Below are 18,167 nucleotides of genomic sequence, written 5' to 3'. Positions count from 1 at the left end.
TTTTTTACCTAAATTGTGGACAATTAAGCTTCATGCGAACTACCGTTCTTTTTTAATTCAGAGAAAAAGGAAAAACGAGCCGAAAATGTTTGCGAGTCAGATTTAAGTTAACTCGAAGCTTGATTATCTTGACAAATAATTGACATACAATTTATGATTTGATTGTTTTCGTCGAATTATTAATTTTTTTTGTTAATTGTCAAAAAATCTAAATAAGGGTAAAATCTAACAGAGAAATCCGTATGCCTCGAACACGTTACTACACGTACTTCTAAAAGCTTAGTAGAGATATACAGACGTGACAAAGTTCTCTACGTAATTAATATGTTGTTTTCTCTACTTATCTCGCTTTTAATGCAAGATGCACTTGTACTACTTTTTCATCGAATCCCTCCGTTGTATTTGCCTCGTTGTACTCTTATTTCTAGACCGGTCTGAGCGTAGTAACAAGTTCAATCTGTGCTCTCGCTGTTTCTCAATTTGCGGGAGCTTTATCTTTTCTCGACCTACCTCCGAAATACCTTGGGAGATCGGATTTCATTCGTAGTTCCAAATGATAGTCATCGAAGCTCCCATTTGCTCGTCTAAGCTTCCTATTGCTCGAGGGCATTGGAATTTCCCTCCGAATCGATGAAAACTTGCCGCTAATTTCGACTAGGCAAAGTTTTAGCCAGTGTCGTTGCCGTAATTAGATACTCGGCTCGGGAGACGAACTTCTTGAGTGCCTCGTCGACCTGTAACCGCATTAAATGCCCGCTTTGTCGGTCGTCGTGTACGCCACGTGTTCCTGGTTCAATTTTCATCCACCTTTGGAACTTGTCCTTGTATGTTAACGAACTGTTGCTCGTGCAAGGTCACCGGTAAAATTATTTCTTCCGCGGCCGTTCGTTTGACGCAACGATTCCTCAGCTGCCATTTTCATCTGCTTCGTCCACTAAGAATTCGATTATTCATTACTGGATACAGATAGTAAGGAGATCGTGCAATTTTTGGCCACTTCGATTCATCTGAACTACCAGAACGATCAAAAATGACCAATCCACAACTTTTCGTAGAAACTTTACAAACTTACAACGATACAGTATTAGCTGTAATAGTTTTTGAATCTGGAAAGGTCTAATTTTTCATTTTTATTTCTGTGGCACGTGCTTCGTGGCTCAGTAGTACGATATTTCTATTGTTAAATTAGAATAGACGAGAGTTTAAAACGTATTGATATTATCGATATAAATTAGAGAATGAACACTATTCGTTGCAACAGATGAAACAGACTTATCGTGGATGAAATCACGAATAGCACGTATTGCGTAGGTGGTAGAGGTATTTTTGAATGTATCCGAGGGTACGGACTCTGTTGAAGATTTAATTAACTCGATAATAAAGGGATATATAAATAAAAAGATTATAGAAATAATTGCAAGACTCTGAGCAGAAATTTATTCCACGATTGGCCATTCCCTGGGTGGTTCATAGGATCTGATGTAGTATGCATGAGCAGGTTGCGACCGCGCTGTAAACCGTGGTCTGAACGAAGACCCATGGTCTGTTATGGTATTTCGCAGACCCTTTGAATACTGGATTACGTCCGAACGTTAAGGTCCCCCTTCATTTCGCATTTCTGCTAAGTAATACTTCCATTCAAATATATGTACATGCAACGTGACGTAGATTATAATTCTTCGCGTATTATAGTCGTTCGGCTAAACTACATTATACCTACATAAATATTTATCGATGCGATGGAGCCCACAGAAAAATATTGAAAAAGTTGAATAGGATGGTATACCATGGAAGTTAGTTGGAAACCAGTTGCATTAAACCGCGTTGAAAAAGCGAATGAAATTCTGCGGAGTTTACAGGGCTGGCGAATGGAATTTTCGTTTTGAATTCGAGAGTTTTGGTGATTGAAACGGCGATTGTAAACAGTTTTCAAGTTCATGTATTACAAAACGATGACTCGAACACAGTTTTCCCTTTATATTTTAAGAGCGAAGAAAGAAGAGCGAACCAAAATTGCTAAGTAGGGAGAAAAAGCGTTTCAATAGTTAGCAAGCTGTTCGAACAGGAAATTGGGAAGCCTTCGAAGCTTCGAAAGCTTTGCTCGTATATTTACTATGCGTCACGTCATAATTGGAGAATTTCCAAAAGTAAGAAAGAAAAAAAAAAAAACGATGGTAGTTTGTTTAACGTAGATCGAGGGTTTCTTTTTACCAGATGTGAACTTATCAAGCTCTTTGCCTTTCACTCTTCCATCGGTTTATTTACTTTTTTTTCGCATACCCTTCGCTTTAAGACTGGAACTACACAGACGTTCTTTACGCCGCCTGTCGCGTGTCGCATGCGGGAAACACAGCACGCTGGCAATGCGATACAATGTTTAGTATCGACCTGTAACACGCAGCGTATAAGACACTCATCCAGCCGTACAACAGAAAAAGTGCACGTACAATACGCGACGTATGAAACGTCCTTGTAATCCTGGCTTAAAATTGATCTCGTCACTTTCCAATATGTATGTAAGTATGTAGAAATGTTAACCACGGTAAGACAAAGTATCTTGAAGTGCGAACCGACGCGATTGTTGAATCGTGTGTATGCGCGGACAGCGGAAAAAGAGTCTTCGATTGGTATGCGATGAGGACAGTCCTATCGTAGTACTTTTTTACAGCATATTTCGATTAAATTATTCTTAAAATTTCCCTATTTGTCTTCTTCTTCGTGCGTGAAAACGGCTCTTCCTACGTACACGTATATATTTGTCTTATAAATTTTTAAGAGATTTATTTGACGTTCATTACGTTCATAGGAATTCGGAAGGACGAATAACCGAGGGAGCAAATGCAAAACGAAGATAACTATCTAATTAATCGAATATCCAAGCGATATGTGTTTATATTGTTTGTTCGCCTATTTGAACTAATAGCCTGGCTTTAATTAACTGTCTATCAATATGTTTCAGTGCCAGATCACATCAGGCCGCGAGTACATAGTTTACCAGAGAAAGCGTACAATCCGAGAGCCGGAGAGGATCTGTATAGACTTCGGGCATTCAGCATCACACATAAAGGCGTCGTTAACCGTGGTGATTCGATTATCTCGAGACGTAGCAGGAGCAACACTTCTGTCAATAGCAGCAGGTAATTAATCCTTGTTAAGAATTATGTTTTTTCTGTGTATGCGATTGTGAAAACTCGTTATAAGTATGTTTCAGTAGGAAGTAATTGAAGCGAAACGTACGAAAATTGAAAAATTAAGAATTTGTATGGTGCCATGATTGTGCAGAGCACTGGGCGAAAAATTTGAAGCATATCGCGTTCTAATATTTTTTGAATAGAAGCGAACGATCGAACGATCTACAATTTCGGGAATTTCAAAGCCGATAATCGAGCGGTCCGCCGTATGCAGGATCAGTATTCTTGCTTCCTTTCGTTTCCATTGAATTGCGTTGAATCCGATCTAGAACGAGAACAATGACGGGCAAAATGCGCGACATGCTCGTTCCATCGATCACTCTCTATCACTGGGATTTAACTTATCAGACCGATTTCAATTTTCATATCATTGCCCTGCTAATAATTAATTGCATCGCGACGTGATTCATTCTCGGTTTTTCAGCCACTAAATATGTGAATTTAGAACATCGATATTACGTTTAATATCATAATATTGCCAGAAAATTTTTTTGTTCTCCAACTTTTACAGAAATCGAATACAACGTGGATTCAACGCTCTTTGTATTATATATATTTTCCAGAGGCATTCGGCATTGAATCCGACTGCCGTAATTTCAATTACAGTATGTTAATCATGCGCTTACTTGTCCCCCAATTTGTATCGCTCTCGCCTCATCATTTTTCACACTTGTTCGGGGGTATTAGAGGATTCAGCGGAAACGGAATTAATGGAGCACGTTTGTCGACTTCCCTATTATGATTCTAATACCTTCGAGCCAACCTCGGCCATCGTCTTCAACGATATATTTCAGTCCAACGATATCGATCCCTATATCCTTAATTTCTGCGCATTAGCATCGCGATAATAGTCGTTTAAATTATTCGTTTTGTAAATTAATCTCTTCGATCTAGTTGCTTTTAATGAAACAAGCTGTTTCAGTCATGAACGAAGATCGATTGATTTTTGCTTTCGTCTCTCGAAAATTCATTTTTTTTAGCAACCATGGAGCACATGACATTTCCGACCGGATAGAGGTAGAGGTAGTATCGTGGCGCTACGTTCGCGCTTTCATTCGTTTGCCTTCGACTTTCGTTACGAGAGGCCATAAGTCTTCCCTTCCCTGACAGAGAAAAATCGTTCATACCCATGGGAATGGCGCTTGTACTTCGTCCCCGTTAAACTGATTGTCACGATAAAAATTTATGACAATCAGAGCTACCATGCCGAAAATTTAATTCGCCGGTGATAAGCGCAGGAAAGGCATGTTTATTTGGGGATCGCGTTCCAGATACCATGTTCGATAAGATAATCGCGTTCGCGTCGTGATAAAATCCTTGACAAATCGATCACGTTAAAACGCGTGGCCCCTTTTCTAACGAAGACATTTAGGTAAGAATTAAAAAGTGAAAGTTCACGCAAGGAGGTACGTCGAAGTGGAAAATAATTTCGATTATGATTCTCGGTTAATGGACGTTCATCAGGGTATGTTTTAAAACAGTGAGCGAGATTGCAAAAATTTACGAGCTTCATATATGATGCCCACGCATGGGGGGAAACTCCACATACACGCGGCGCAGGTAATATCTTTATCCTGCTGATATATCTCGGCTATGTTACAAAATATGAAAAAAATTGTTTCTTATGAGGAGTTGCTTTATGGCCAAACCGTATACTTTGAAAGCTATTTTTTTCACGAATGAAAACGCTGATGAAATTTCTGGCTCCTATATCAACCTCCTATTAGTATCAAACTAAATTTAAAATCTCCAAATTTCGATCTTCCGATTGCCAGCGATCAATTGCCAACTACGTATTTTTAGCGCATAATTCTGCAATCCTGTCGAGATAAAGGAAAATTCATTTCTGGACATTTTCCATGGTTTCCTGATATTCATTTTCTCGCGGACTTTCGAGCGTATTTATCACGCTTGTCGATGAGATGGAAACTTCTTCCACGGCATTCCATGTTTAGACGGCTGTCTTTCCTAAACTAGAAGTCGTAAATGAGAAAATCCTCGTACCTTGGTGATTTAAACTTTCGCTTGCGTCCGCTGAGTGCCCCCCCCCCCCCCCAAGAGAGTGGCACTTAATTTCGGCAACAACAAGTGAATTAATCGAGTTCCTACGGTTAACTTCGCACTTTATATCGTATTGTGTATTTCAACAAATTGTTACCCAGTGATTCGTTTGCAGTCAAATTTGCCATGCAAGTTAAATCGGTACGCAAAATTCAACGTTAGTTTTTGATGCCGAATTGTGTATTAATAAAAGCCAACGTACTGTCATATACAGGGTGGTTGGTAACTGGTGGAACAAGCGGAAAGGGGGGTGATTCTGCGCGAAAAAAGAAGTCGAAAATATAGAATAAAAATTTTTCGTTTGAGGCTTTGTTTTCGAGAAAATCGACTTTGAATTCAATCTCATTGTAGATCGTGTCTCGATGGAAAAATTAAAAAAAAAATTAAAAAAGAAAATTTTTATTCTATATTTTCGACTTTTTTCGCGTAGAATCACCCCCTTTCCGTTTATACCACCAGTTACCAACCACCCTGTATATTTCGTTGAACAAATTCATCTCTCTCTCTCTCTCTCTCTTACGGATCTTCTAATTTATTTCTTGATATCGTTCCTTTAAACGAGACTTCTCTCTCTCTCTCTCTCTGTTTCTTACGTTTGAGAAATGACGTTTATAAATCTTCGCATGTATCACCGTTGCTTGAACTTCCGGTTTCTACTTGTTGTCACTTAACAAACGATCTTCGTTTTCCTTCTCATTCGGATAATTTACGCACTAGGCGAACAAGTTAATTCGTCGCTGCCGACAATGAATCAACTACAACTTCATTTTTTAAATGCACGAAGAAATCTTCCTCTTTATCTTTTATGACATAATCGTATCCTATATCTAAACGGAGATATTCTTGATTGTTCGACAAATGGAATAAAGCGGTCGATGAGAAGGGTTTGAGTAACTTTTGTCGATCGCGTAGAAATCTCGATTTCGTCGACGGGTCGATTTCTATTTTAATTCGAATACGTTTCTCGCAAGGGGGAGATATTAGCAATCATAAACGGGGAAACGTCGGTCGTATCGCCCCTTTTTCACGTTTTTCATTTAACGTCGTTTAATTGGATCTCGAAAACGACGTTGAGCCCAGCTGAATTGTCGGACGTCCATGACTCGCCATGGCCAGCAACGATGACATTTCTTTTGCAATTGCTGCACGCGTTCCACCAAGGTCGAAAGTTTAAGGGTGACGTGAAAATTAACGACAGTCGACGAAACTACTGTTGCGTCGTTTCCAGCAATTTTTGGCAATCAGTCGTTTAAAAAACTCTGAAAAATTATATGGACAAAACGTAATGGTTCAACGATTCTCCAAGCGTTTTCTCTTCTTTTCTTTTTCCGTGAGGATTTAAGATAGCCGTGGAATCAGCTTACGGTTTTCAACGAAGGGCATGGATGTCGACGAGCTGCCTTTTTACTTTTGAAAGCACGTCGCTTAAGTAACCAGCAATCTCGTTGCTATTCTGAAACGGCAACAATAACGCTCGCTATAGATGGGGAACGTGAGAGATCGGCATTGAACGAACCAGAGAACAATATCTTAGAAACTTTATTATACAAAGATAATCGAATGTTTGCAACGAAATGTGGGATCAAGTCGTGACAATGATGGAGAGGCTTGCGTATTTAAAGGAGGATCGGTGATACGATCAGGGACGATCCTTAGAGGAAGAAAAGGAAAGGGCGAATCGCTATTTGGCGGGGAACCGCGCCGATTGGAGGAGAGCCAGAGCTCATGGTCGAGGCTTCCAAACGTTCCTTCATTTTCTTATTTTTCTTATTTTCATTATCAGCTATGCGGTGCAAAAGAGAGTGGTTATTTTTGAAAGCCACTTCGAAAGGCCGTGAACGCTTTGATTCGTCCATCAGCTATTCGACTCGACTCGTGTACTCTTCCTTCTGTTCCCTACCGCTTCTGTAGCACAGTCGCGCGTTCTTCCTGACTCGATCCAAGATCAACATGCAAGACACGAGGAAAGACTCTCTGCCACGCACTAACCGTATTTCCTTTGAATCTCGTTTCGATAGAACCATGCTGGCGTGACGGAGTCGACAAGAACGCGACTAGCTTCTCGAGTGTCTTCCATCGGCTATTTCATTCTCGAATTTTTCACATGGAAATGTTGGAACAGATCGGGAGAACACAATAATATCGTACGTGGATCGAAGCTGGAGCCGAGTGAAAAATACCGCGTGTCAACTCTCCCCTGCGTGGCACGACGTCAAAAGGGTATCCGTTTGTTGTTTTTTAATTGTGATTTGGTGTGACGATAATGGATCTAGTCGCTGTACTCGATCGTCTCCTCGTACTCCATGGACTGCTGCGCCCTCGTCGACGACGAGGTCACGGACTTGATGGATGTCGACGACTCGATCACGGACTTGGTCTGCACGCTCTCCATGGATTTCATGGTGGAGACGGATTTTGATTCCGCCGTGATGTTCATCGACTGTTCGACAAGGCTACCAGCGTTTTCGTTCACTGTCGAAATGAACAAATTCTTATCTTAATACATCGTCCGATGTATTGATTCACGATTATTTTGAACAAATCGTATCTTACAAATTTCGAAAAATTCCGAGTCACAGCAAATGACTAATAGCATTAATTAGAATTAGAAAGTGAAATAAATAAGACAGATTGAACGTAAATAACAGGAGGAAATCGAGTTAGATAAGTAAAAAGGGATTCGATCGTGTACCAAATGAAATTAGCAGCACGCACCTTTAGCGACCTCCATTACTCAATGAAAGTTGCGCGTCGGTTTCTCTTAGCCAGTCGGTTCCCAAAGGAAGTTTCCGTGAAGAAAGGAGACGCGAACAACTCGAGATCGAACTCACGAATGGTCCGAACCGCGGAGCTTTGGGTTATTCTAAACCCGTAACCGATGATGGAGAGGGAAAGTCCGCGATCACGTGGCGGTAAATATGCACGAGTGTCAGGGGGTGAGAGGGTAAGGTGAAAAATATTGAGCGTGTTTGGCGGCTTTTACGACGCGGCGAGGAATATTCGTGGAATTTCGAATGGCTCGCAACGTACGTGTCTCGACGCTGAGTCAATGTTCTTCCGACAATCGCGACGTACGTCTAGCTCATTGTTAGTCATCGCCGTCGAAGATTGGTACTCTGATAGTCTCGAGATAACTGGAACCAATTTATAATCGGTTACGTGTATCTTTGTTATAATTTCATTTCGCGTTTCTTTAGGACAAAATTTAACGAAAAGCGAATTTTTGAAACCTGAGAATTTTTTTAGCCATCGCAGTCATCGAAGTTGTAAGGTATTTTGAAATCACATCTGGTGGAGCCTCCAAGAGCTGCTTCTGTGTAATGCCGAGGAAAATAGCGATTCGTAATCCGTCTTCCTGATGAGAAAAAGTCACGGTGGGGAAGTTCGTGGAAAAAGCTCCATGATCGAGGAATTAGATACGGTTAAACGATAGATCAAGTATGAGAGTTTTTATAGCGTTGATGAAACGTTCTTAAACCAACGTCGATTCAACGTTCTCGTTACAACGATACTTCCTTTATTTCTGGCGCAGGTCCTTCCGTTATAAATTTCTGTTTCTTCTGGTTTATATTAAGAAGAAGCAAATTCCAATAGAGCCTCTTCCATTTAAATACGTATATGTAAAGAAATATATCTACTTCAAGCCACAATAATTTCGCATAATGTAAGTGAGTCATTCTCGCGAAATCTAAGAATCATATTTTTCACGAACGTTCGCGAGTTTCACCCTAGTTCGAGCACTATTTACAGTGGAAACGCAGTTTTGAAATTTTGCCAGATTTTCTGTAAACGTACCGTCTTCGTATTTTTTTCTGCGACATACTTTCAAGGCAGTCTGTTTCAACGCGCAAGGTGATCGGTCACTAAATTTAAAGACTGATTTTCCGAACTAAAGGATGAGTCACTTTCCGATCGTGGAAGATCAGCGGTTTCTTTACGGTTCTTTACGCTTTAAGATTCTTTACGGTTACATGCGAGTAATAATTGATGACTCATGCATGCTAGTGATTGTAGCAAATCGAATTTTCATCCATGGAAACGGTCCAAACGTCGCACATCAAATGACATATGAACTAGGCCGAGTAATTGTCAGCCAACGTTGAATTAATCGGAAAGTTTGACGGGAATCTTTAATTATTGGCCTGGTATGACGTTCATGCGTCATACTGGCAAACCATTCTGCTGCTAGAATAGTACTTTTATTTATATTTGTTTGAACAAAATGACTAAGGTTGCGCTATTTCTACGCCACGTAACGAGCTCGTTCAAGGTGACTTTCGTTTAATAATTTTCGATGGAAAATTGGATGAAATTAGATTAGAAACTATGATAAATGGTTTCCTGCTACAGAGATTGTTCTTTAATTAAAATGTCCATTTTGCATTGACGCACTTCTATCGATACCCTCCAACGAATTTTCCTCTGTACAATCATCGCGGGATGGTTCTCTCGAAACATCGTAGGAATCCCCTCAAAATAGTCACAACTTGTTTGCGGCCAGGCGTTAGTTAGACCACCGAGAGCGATCCCACAGGGAACGAGCCCGGGAAAATAGGTTTCACGCAGGGAGGTCGGTTCTCTGGCTTACGCGAAAGGTTTCCATCGTCCAGCCTCTCGTTCCTCGTCAACCTTTTACGCACAGCCAACTCTGAATTTATGTTCGTCCGTGGTAATGTGCCGCTGGCGAGGATTAACGAATTCTACGAGGAAATTCGATCGTTCGACGATTACCGTTCAAGAAAATAGATTCGATGAAAGATTGGCTTGAAAGAAATCGCGTTTCGTAGATTTAGAACGAAGTTGGATGAAACGCAGTGAGAACGATTCTCTATGTGAGTATAATTTAGAAATCCGAAACCACCCGATTTTTTACGCTTTTTTACCATATTCGATAAATGCAACTTGTTTGTTTCTAACTTCTTGCTGTTCCATTTGCGTGCAATCTCATCGAAATACTCGGATGCGACAACATCGTTTCTTATTCAACGTGACTAGCAAACATCGATGTTCGAGCTATTCGGATTCTGCTCTTAACCTCGACTCGCTTTTTTCGACGATTCGTCTGAAAATTTTCTTTACAAAATTATCGCCAATTTACCAATGTTGATGTGGACGTTTAATCTCTCTCTCTCTCTCTCTCTCTCTCTCTCTCTGTGAGTCCTTTCAATCCATGAAAATTTACGTGTTTTCCTGACGATAGATGGAGAAAAAGAGGAACCTCGACGATCGTGTAATTTCACGACAGAGATGTCGCAGAAAAAAGTTTGGTCGTTGGAAAGATGAACGTCGAGCAAGAAACGACTACCATTGTGTCTAGACGATAAGAAATTCTTCCGGTGGAGATTGCCTCTCTCTTTCGTCGTGATCGTCTGTTATTACGCCAATTATTACATCGTATCCAAGGAGATGAGCCCAGTCGATGCGTTCCATCGTCTCTTCAAATAGACGGTGTAAATATTTGCACCGGTTTTTCGTTTTCTTACCGGAGAGATCTCTCCCTTTCTCGTCCCTCCGTTTATATATAACTCTGCACGTTACAGCCTCGTCTTCGTGTTTCGTGTAAGTGTACTTACACACGTGCCAAACCGGAGGAATGCACGAAGCATTGTTCTTGGCCGGGACACGACGCGTGTCTCGATCGAGAGGAACCACGAGACAGAGTCTTGAAAATCGTGTAAAAGGAACAGTTGAATAATCGTCGGTCGAGATTTTGGACTTGTCACAGCGTTTCTCTGAATAAATGGGTATAAATTCTCGGAATAAATGGACGAAGTTATTAACGTAAATTATTAACGAATAAACACAGTGTTTTCGCGGAAAAATAACAAATAGCACTGCCAGAGAAAAACACAAACTCAACAAGCAAATTAAGAACCGATGAGAATTATGATTCGTGATATCGACGTTCGTCGCGTTCTGCTACTTTGCCGGATTCATTAGCATTCTAAATATTATCACGATGATCGTACAAAGTGGTCCGCTTTTCTACTCGTGTAATCCGCCGCGCAGCGCAATTAAAATCAGTCGCGCGAAACGCGCTACATATATCGGCTGCTTTTCAGTTATTCGGGCATTTTTGATCGTGTCCACGCTGTTTCTCCATTGGCACAATTTTTTTTTTTTTTTATTTATTCTGCTCAATCGCGCATATCGTGATCGATTCGCAATTTTTATTCGCCGATAAATAAAATGCCTGGCAATTTTCTACTAATTTCCTGTAGATCGAACAACTCGTTCAACCTTGAAATTCCGATTTAAAACTCGAATTCCTCGACAGGGTTAGCCGACGCAGTTACAAGGCGACGAAGATCGTAAAACTTCAACTCGCTGAATCGAACTGAGGGGCTGAAAGCAGAGATTTCCGTTTTATTAGGTTAAAATTCGTGTTCCATTGCATCGAGACAAGCGCGCTGCTTACGTCGACCCATTGCTGCGTTAATCCCAGATCGGTAACTGCTCCTTTCCACGCGCTCGCTTTGTGTCCAACATTATGCACGTAAATATGATTATGTAGCTCCCCGTCATACGATCGATAAGGGCTCGCAGTGAAACGTGACAGTCGATTGGAGGAAGTCACCTTGCTACAGTAGCGAATTGAAGGAATGGAGAAGCGAATACCTTTGTTCGAGTGTACATCGACGTAAATGGTTTTATTCTCAAAATATCACGAATTTATAGCTATGTCTCTCGACGACAAATAGGTCCTTTCCGATGCGCTCTTTTCAAGCATACCAGATATACGTGTAATATGGATGCCTCTAAATTGAAAGAAAATTTAATAACAACTCAAAGAGGGTTGATATTTGATCCACATGTGCACCAGCAGCGTGCACTAAGCGATATGTGAATTGCTTGTACAATTTTCTTGTTCGTATTTCGTTCCCATCTGCTGTGTATGTGTACAAAGTAATCCAAACATACGATAAATCGAAAGTTTCGTTATCAAGAAAATTTCAGCTTTGTCCAGCGAGATGATTGAAACTTGTCGGTTCTTTTCGTTTCGTTGAATGGCTCACGTGTAATCGACCAGAGGCTTCGAAAACTTATCCGGATTTACGTAATGTTTCGTGTAATGTTCCGCTGATTCTGTAGCATCGGCGGAAATTCAATCGCCGTTGGAATTGATTTCACCACGATCTCTCCCCTACCGTTCAACTCAACTCCATAGAACCCTCGATGGCCGAAACATTCGATTCGAGAGCTTTTTGGTCCATTAACCGACGATTTTTCATCGACGCCGACGATGCAAACGAAGAAACGTTCCGTCGTCGGTCGACGATATTCGATATGATGGATGCAATTTAACCATATACATTCTCCTGGATGCACGTCGAGACGTATTTTCCCTTTCGTTTGCTCGGAAAACGTGGAGGATGGAGAAGGGATAGAGTACCGATGCGAGTTTATTAAAATTTTTCGTGCAAGGTATTGGTGTCTTGTCGAGTTTATGGTTGGAACAGTGGAGCTGAAAACAACCGAGACAGTCGCGAAATTCCACGATTTTTATTTTTGTGGCTGCATTGCCGTTTCAGATGACCCGATTCCTCGAATAAGTCGAAAGTAATTCTCGCGGAAGAAAAGTCGGAAAATTTATAACATTTCGTGTACATATGGAAGATTCTGAGAAATACGAAACGTGTTATTTACAATAATTCATATTTATCTGAATTTCCGTGGTAGATTGAATCACGCCAACATGCAATCTCGTATTTCACACTTGATCGGTTATAATTTGCATCACCTAAATATCAAAAGGTTTTGTTACGTTCTTCGAAATAGTTTCTATATCTTTGAATTACATCCCAGTTCCGAACAATCCAGATCACCGATTGTTTCAACTCGGATTTCTTTTATGCAGACTTCGTCCCTAATTAAGGACCGGTAACATTCGCGGCATGAGAACGTCGACGATCGTTGTAAGCGAAGCAATCTGCAAAATTGAAACAAAACGCGCCACTGCGACAATGGTTACATTTTCTCGATATTCTCGGCAAATCCCAACAATCCTCACGTGTTTCTCCTGCGTGTCGTGTTTCTCCTTCTCTTGAAACGGGCATGATTTTGCATTTGGAGAGATAATAGGATTATTCTGTAAACAACGATCGTAACTAAAAGTTATTTAGATGCAACATACTAAATGTGCATGTTTGACGAAGAACCGTGTAATCCATTGTTCGAGCGAAGCTCGCTAATAGGATTCGGTCTCCTCTCGCAGCGGGTTCTATATACTTACGATAAATTAATTCGATGGACTTTATTGAGTCGAGATCGATGATTGGTTGAACTATAGATGATAATTATAGATCTGGTCTGGAAGGGCTCGTAGCTGCGAAAACCATAGACGCCAGCCTGACTGTCCTGTGGAAATCATGATTTTTATGACATTTTACAATTCATCCTTACGACATTCTATGTGTTACGTCGGGCGACTCTCTACCTGGACCAGGTCATACACCGCGGGCCAGGCGGACACCAGATGTCCGCTCATCCTTGCTGCGTACCCTCAATAGTCCCAAGGACCCATCATAAATCCCAGTAATTTGCTAGCTAAGGTCCTTCAGACCCAACAAATATCTTTTTTCTAAATCACTTTCTAAAGACTATTGTTTACTACGGCTTGACACGAGCAAGTTAGTTTTTCTCACGTACGATGCTTCCTACTAGCAACTTTCTATCGAGGGCGGCTAAGCCCTTCCTAGTCCACCAACCTCCGTTTATCCAATCAGGAGCAATGTATACGGCCCTCACTTTCCTGACCAAAAATGTCATGAACAAATCCGATGGTCCCGTGCGCTAGACACACCCATCACTAGCTTTCCTACGACACAGCATCGTCAATGTACCTTACTTCTCCTACGACATCAGGAGGGTCAAGTCAACTGCTAAGTCTAAATCTAACGCCTAACGCTTTAAGTCTAAGCACAACGCTAGAGGAGCGTAATTCACGTAAACTATCTAAGTCGATTCTCGGTATTGTCGAACATCCATCTCCTCTACTAAGTATACTATAGTGCTACGTCCACTAATACACTAAATTCAATTATAAGAGTCCTGCTCTAGCGTGCATATCTATCTTCGTGCGATAAGTTGTTATCTATTTATATCTACTCAACAGTGTAATCTAAGCGTTGGAAATACATAACTTATAATTCTGTGAATCACAGTGTTATACAAACTGAATCACCCCTATTGTCTCAACGGAAATCAGGGGATCGATCAATTCGTGGTGTCGATTGCTATAATCGTAACGGGAATTTACGACTCCCATTGACGTCTCTCCTCGCGATTGCGTCTCCCCGCGATTGGTCGAAACTACACTATCTTTCTTAACAGAGATCGAATTGAGATACTTTCTTACGATTAAGTCGAAGCTTCTGTGCTATTCGATCCTACACGACAACACAATAGTCGCTGTACGGTAAATTTTTGTACATTTTGTTCAGAAATAGCAATGTCTCGGGTGAAAGATCGCCGTTCGAAGGTTCCTGCTGCAGCGGACAAGGCGTGGGAGCGGATAGCACGGAAAGCGAAGAAATGGAGGAGATCTCGAAATATCGAGTGGTCCTGCTCGGTGATTCCGGAGTTGGAAAAACTGCGTTGGTTTCGCAGTTCATGACCAGCGAGTACATAAACACGTACGATGCTAGCCTGGGTAAGTCAAATCCTTTATTCTCTGTCGATCGATATAAAAAATTTAGTAGCTATTGTTTGTTATTTTCTGCCTGTTCTTTTACACCTTTCTCTGTATTTGTAGTCACTGTCGGTAATTAAATTTCACCTATACATCGCGTGTAACGTCGAAGTAAATAATAGAGCGAAGCGAAAAGAGGATTACTTCGCCGTGTTCTCTCCGAGCCCTATTTTCCTTTCGTCCTCTATGTTTTTTGTTCTCTTTTTTCTAATAAAGGAAACCACATTTTGAGCGTTGTTTAAAGCACGATAACGAGATTCTGCTGAAACGAGTCACGAGCTGTGGCTATTCTTTTCTTCCCGTTGCTACAGCATAACCCAGCGGTTCGATAATTTCGCTATCGCGCTTTTTTTATTTTCTTTTGCGATGTCTCTTTGTGTTTGTATGCATCGTATCACCATTGTGCCCGATAACCCCGGAACTGTGACAAGCTGGTTAGAGCTTGGCGTTCCAGTAGAAGAGTTTAATACCGAAACGCAAGGAAACACATCTGAAATAAAAGAACTGAACAAAGTTTGCCTGAACTGAACAATTACTTCTTTTGATTTTCCCGATACAACGAAGGCTTCGAACGATACGTCTCCTTGTGTTTGGTTATTAAATATTCCATAGTTTTTATGGTTCGAGATCTACTTTTCCACCGAGGATAAGGAAAGAAAGGTATTCGAGCAGGCCAAAGGTCGGTTCTTCGAAACATATCTTATTCAAATTCAGGCAAATTTACGCTCTACCGGTGTACCGAAGGGATGTTTTTGCGTACGAATAAATATTTTAGCCAATGCTCGAACTTTTCTCTTATTCCTTTCTAACGAATGCAGGTACTGTATTCCACTGGTAGCAAGCTAGTTCAGAAATAGCGAAAGAAATTCTGGCTCGCTGGAACTTGGTTAAACGAGTTGGCGGTTATACGGGGAGGAACGTTAATTATAAATGCACGCATGAGATCACGGCAGTGGTTGTGGATATAACGAGTGTTCCGTTTCTTGCCAACTTTTTCGTATGTCTAATTATCCGACCATTTTTAATGAAGAATTTTGGAATTAAATTTCACCGTGCCTCCTTGTCAATTATTATGCAAATTTTAATCTTCGCGTTTAACACGTTCACTGTTTTCATACCCGCAAGTTGCTTTGAATCTTTCTTCTTTTCTTTTTTATTAAATGCTATAGTAAAGCTGTTTGCGTGGGAAAAACGAGCGAAGGAAGACTTTCTTCGGAGACAGTCTAATGATGATTAATAACGGAGTTCGTTAGGCGCTCTACGTCATCGTGCTTATCGCCAGACAAATGGTCAACCGTTTATCAAAGAATTTTCACGATTTTTTAATCGACATATTCGCCGTTAAATGAGGTGATCTTCCTTCGTAGAAAATAGATTGTCGATTCGATTTGTACGTTTCGACGTAACGATATTCGAATGTCGGTCCTCGTCCATTTGGTAATTCAGAGAAAAATCTCGTTGACGATTTTCCAAATGGCCTGACCTCGGTTTCCGTTCCACACGAACACGATCCTCGCCGCGTGCGATAATGGCGGTTTCGTGTAACTCTAGCAATGCGGATCGTTAATGTGGCCTTTCGCCATGGTTGTATAGTATTGTACACCTACCTGTCGAAGCAGCCTTCGGCCTATTACAGGACAATTGTTGTTCACTACGCTGTACACATGGTCATACGATACTCCCACCTAATTTTCCTTCCGTTACATCCTTCGCGTGTTTCTGTTTTGAATAATCAGTCATTTAGCGTCTCCAAGATGATGCTTTCTAATTTATACTCGCGCCAACGGAACGACATTCTTTCTTGATTCGAGGAAAAATATTGTAAGTTCGTTGTTTCCGAGATACTATTCGCTAGTTAAATAAATTAGGTCGAGAGGAATATATTACAACGGTGTCTGAAATGTAGAACTTGGATTCTAAACGTGCTTAAACGTGTTAAATCACAATGTTGGTATATTACGAACACTCAGAGACTAGGAACCTTAAGATTTTTATCATAAACATATGTATAACACGGTTTGGCCATTTTCGCTTCTCCTTTTACTCGTTTCACATTTGGGGAACCGTGCAGAGATCCAGTCGTTTTTGTCGCTGCTAGAAACTGATCTTTCGATAAAAAAAGACTGTCAAAAGACTGTTGTTTTCCGTTTCACCGACTAGTTTTATTGGTTTCAGGCTTCGCGAACAAAATTTAATTTATCACCAATTCTTTCAATCGTCCTATTTCGTATTGATGTGTTATGAAGAAAGTTATGATGTTCGACAGATGACGAGTTCGGGGAAAAGACAGTGTCAATTTTGCTGGATGGCGAGGAGTCGGAAATGGTATTTATCGATCATCCGCACGTGGAGATGAGCGTAAGTACCATTCTCGTTTCAAAGACTTTTGCGCCTACGCCCGAGTACGCGAGTTTGCCTAAATTCTATAAACACGAAACCCAATTAACCGTGAAACGTTGTTGAATAAAAGTAAAAACTTGGATGGATAGACATGGCGGATAAACGTCAAGTTAATAGCCAAGTAACGGGACCTGGCTCGAGAAAGGCGAATCAAAGAAGAAAATTAACTCCAAATAAACAACGATATTTTAATTAATTCCGAAGATTAATTACTCGGAAGAGCTGACTTACCGATATTCTCTTTTAATATTTGCGGCAGAACTACGGTTGGCGTTTCTCGAACGCAGAAAGAAGAACAAATTTAAATCTTTACATCTTGATTTAGGATCGAACAACGAATAAAAGATATTTTAAACGAGTTTATCAAGACGAACGAAGGTCCTTAGTAGTATCTAATGCAATTACTTTTACGAATCTCGTGTAGGTAGAGAATTCTTTGTCCACCTACGAGCCGCATGCTTGCATCGTGGTTTACTCCACCGTGTCCCGTACGAGCTTCCAGGTTGCGGAGGAGACCCTAAACTACTTATGGAGGGAGCACTACACGCAGGAACGATCAGTGATTGTAGTCGGTAACAAGTCTGATCTTGCGAGAAGTCGGACGATCACGGCAAACGGTGAGTTTTAGCTTTCAGACAAAATGCATTTTCAATAGGAAAATCGTTGAGAGAGATCTCGAATGTCTAGCTCGAATAACTGAATAAAAGTACTGTAGGTAACTGAAATAATTGAAAAGTACGTATCTATTGATCAAATTAAGGATCACGGGGCTGGCAGATACCATTTTTATATCAAATTCGCAGAAAAAGGCCTGTTAATTATTC

General features: G+C 40.8%; 1 protein-coding gene and 1 long non-coding RNA gene across 5 annotated transcripts in view; one reads left to right on the top strand and one right to left on the bottom strand.

The window, feature by feature from the left end:
* The window catches only part of LOC126867724 (uncharacterized), a 42,249-nt gene that overhangs the window by 20,579 nt on the left and 3,503 nt on the right, over window positions 1-18,167 (top strand). For all 3 annotated transcript variants that reach the window (XM_050622555.1, XM_050622556.1, XM_050622554.1), the window contains 4 exons: window positions 2,960-3,137; window positions 14,696-14,904; window positions 17,210-17,301; window positions 17,768-17,960. In XM_050622555.1, coding sequence (XP_050478512.1) covers window positions 2,960-3,137; window positions 14,696-14,904; window positions 17,210-17,301; window positions 17,768-17,960 — 672 coding nt within the window. The remainder of the gene's footprint in view (window positions 1-2,959; window positions 3,138-14,695; window positions 14,905-17,209; window positions 17,302-17,767; window positions 17,961-18,167) is intronic.
* On the bottom strand, window positions 6,774-10,084 carry LOC126867737 (uncharacterized). 2 transcript variants are annotated; one of them, XR_007690399.1, is made up of 3 exons: window positions 8,483-8,497; window positions 7,968-8,386; window positions 6,774-7,724 (listed from the first exon to the last, which is right to left on the bottom strand). It is a non-coding gene; the product is annotated as an uncharacterized LOC126867737 (long non-coding RNA). The 2 variants fall into 2 exon arrangements; XR_007690398.1 differs by having other exon boundaries at window positions 7,968-10,084.

This window comes from Bombus huntii, chromosome 7 (assembly GCF_024542735.1).
Source record: "Bombus huntii isolate Logan2020A chromosome 7, iyBomHunt1.1, whole genome shotgun sequence".
Lineage (NCBI taxonomy): Eukaryota > Metazoa > Arthropoda > Insecta > Hymenoptera > Apidae > Bombus > Bombus huntii.
Note: the sequence above shows the minus strand (reverse complement) of the source record. Positions and strands in the feature narration are given on the sequence as shown.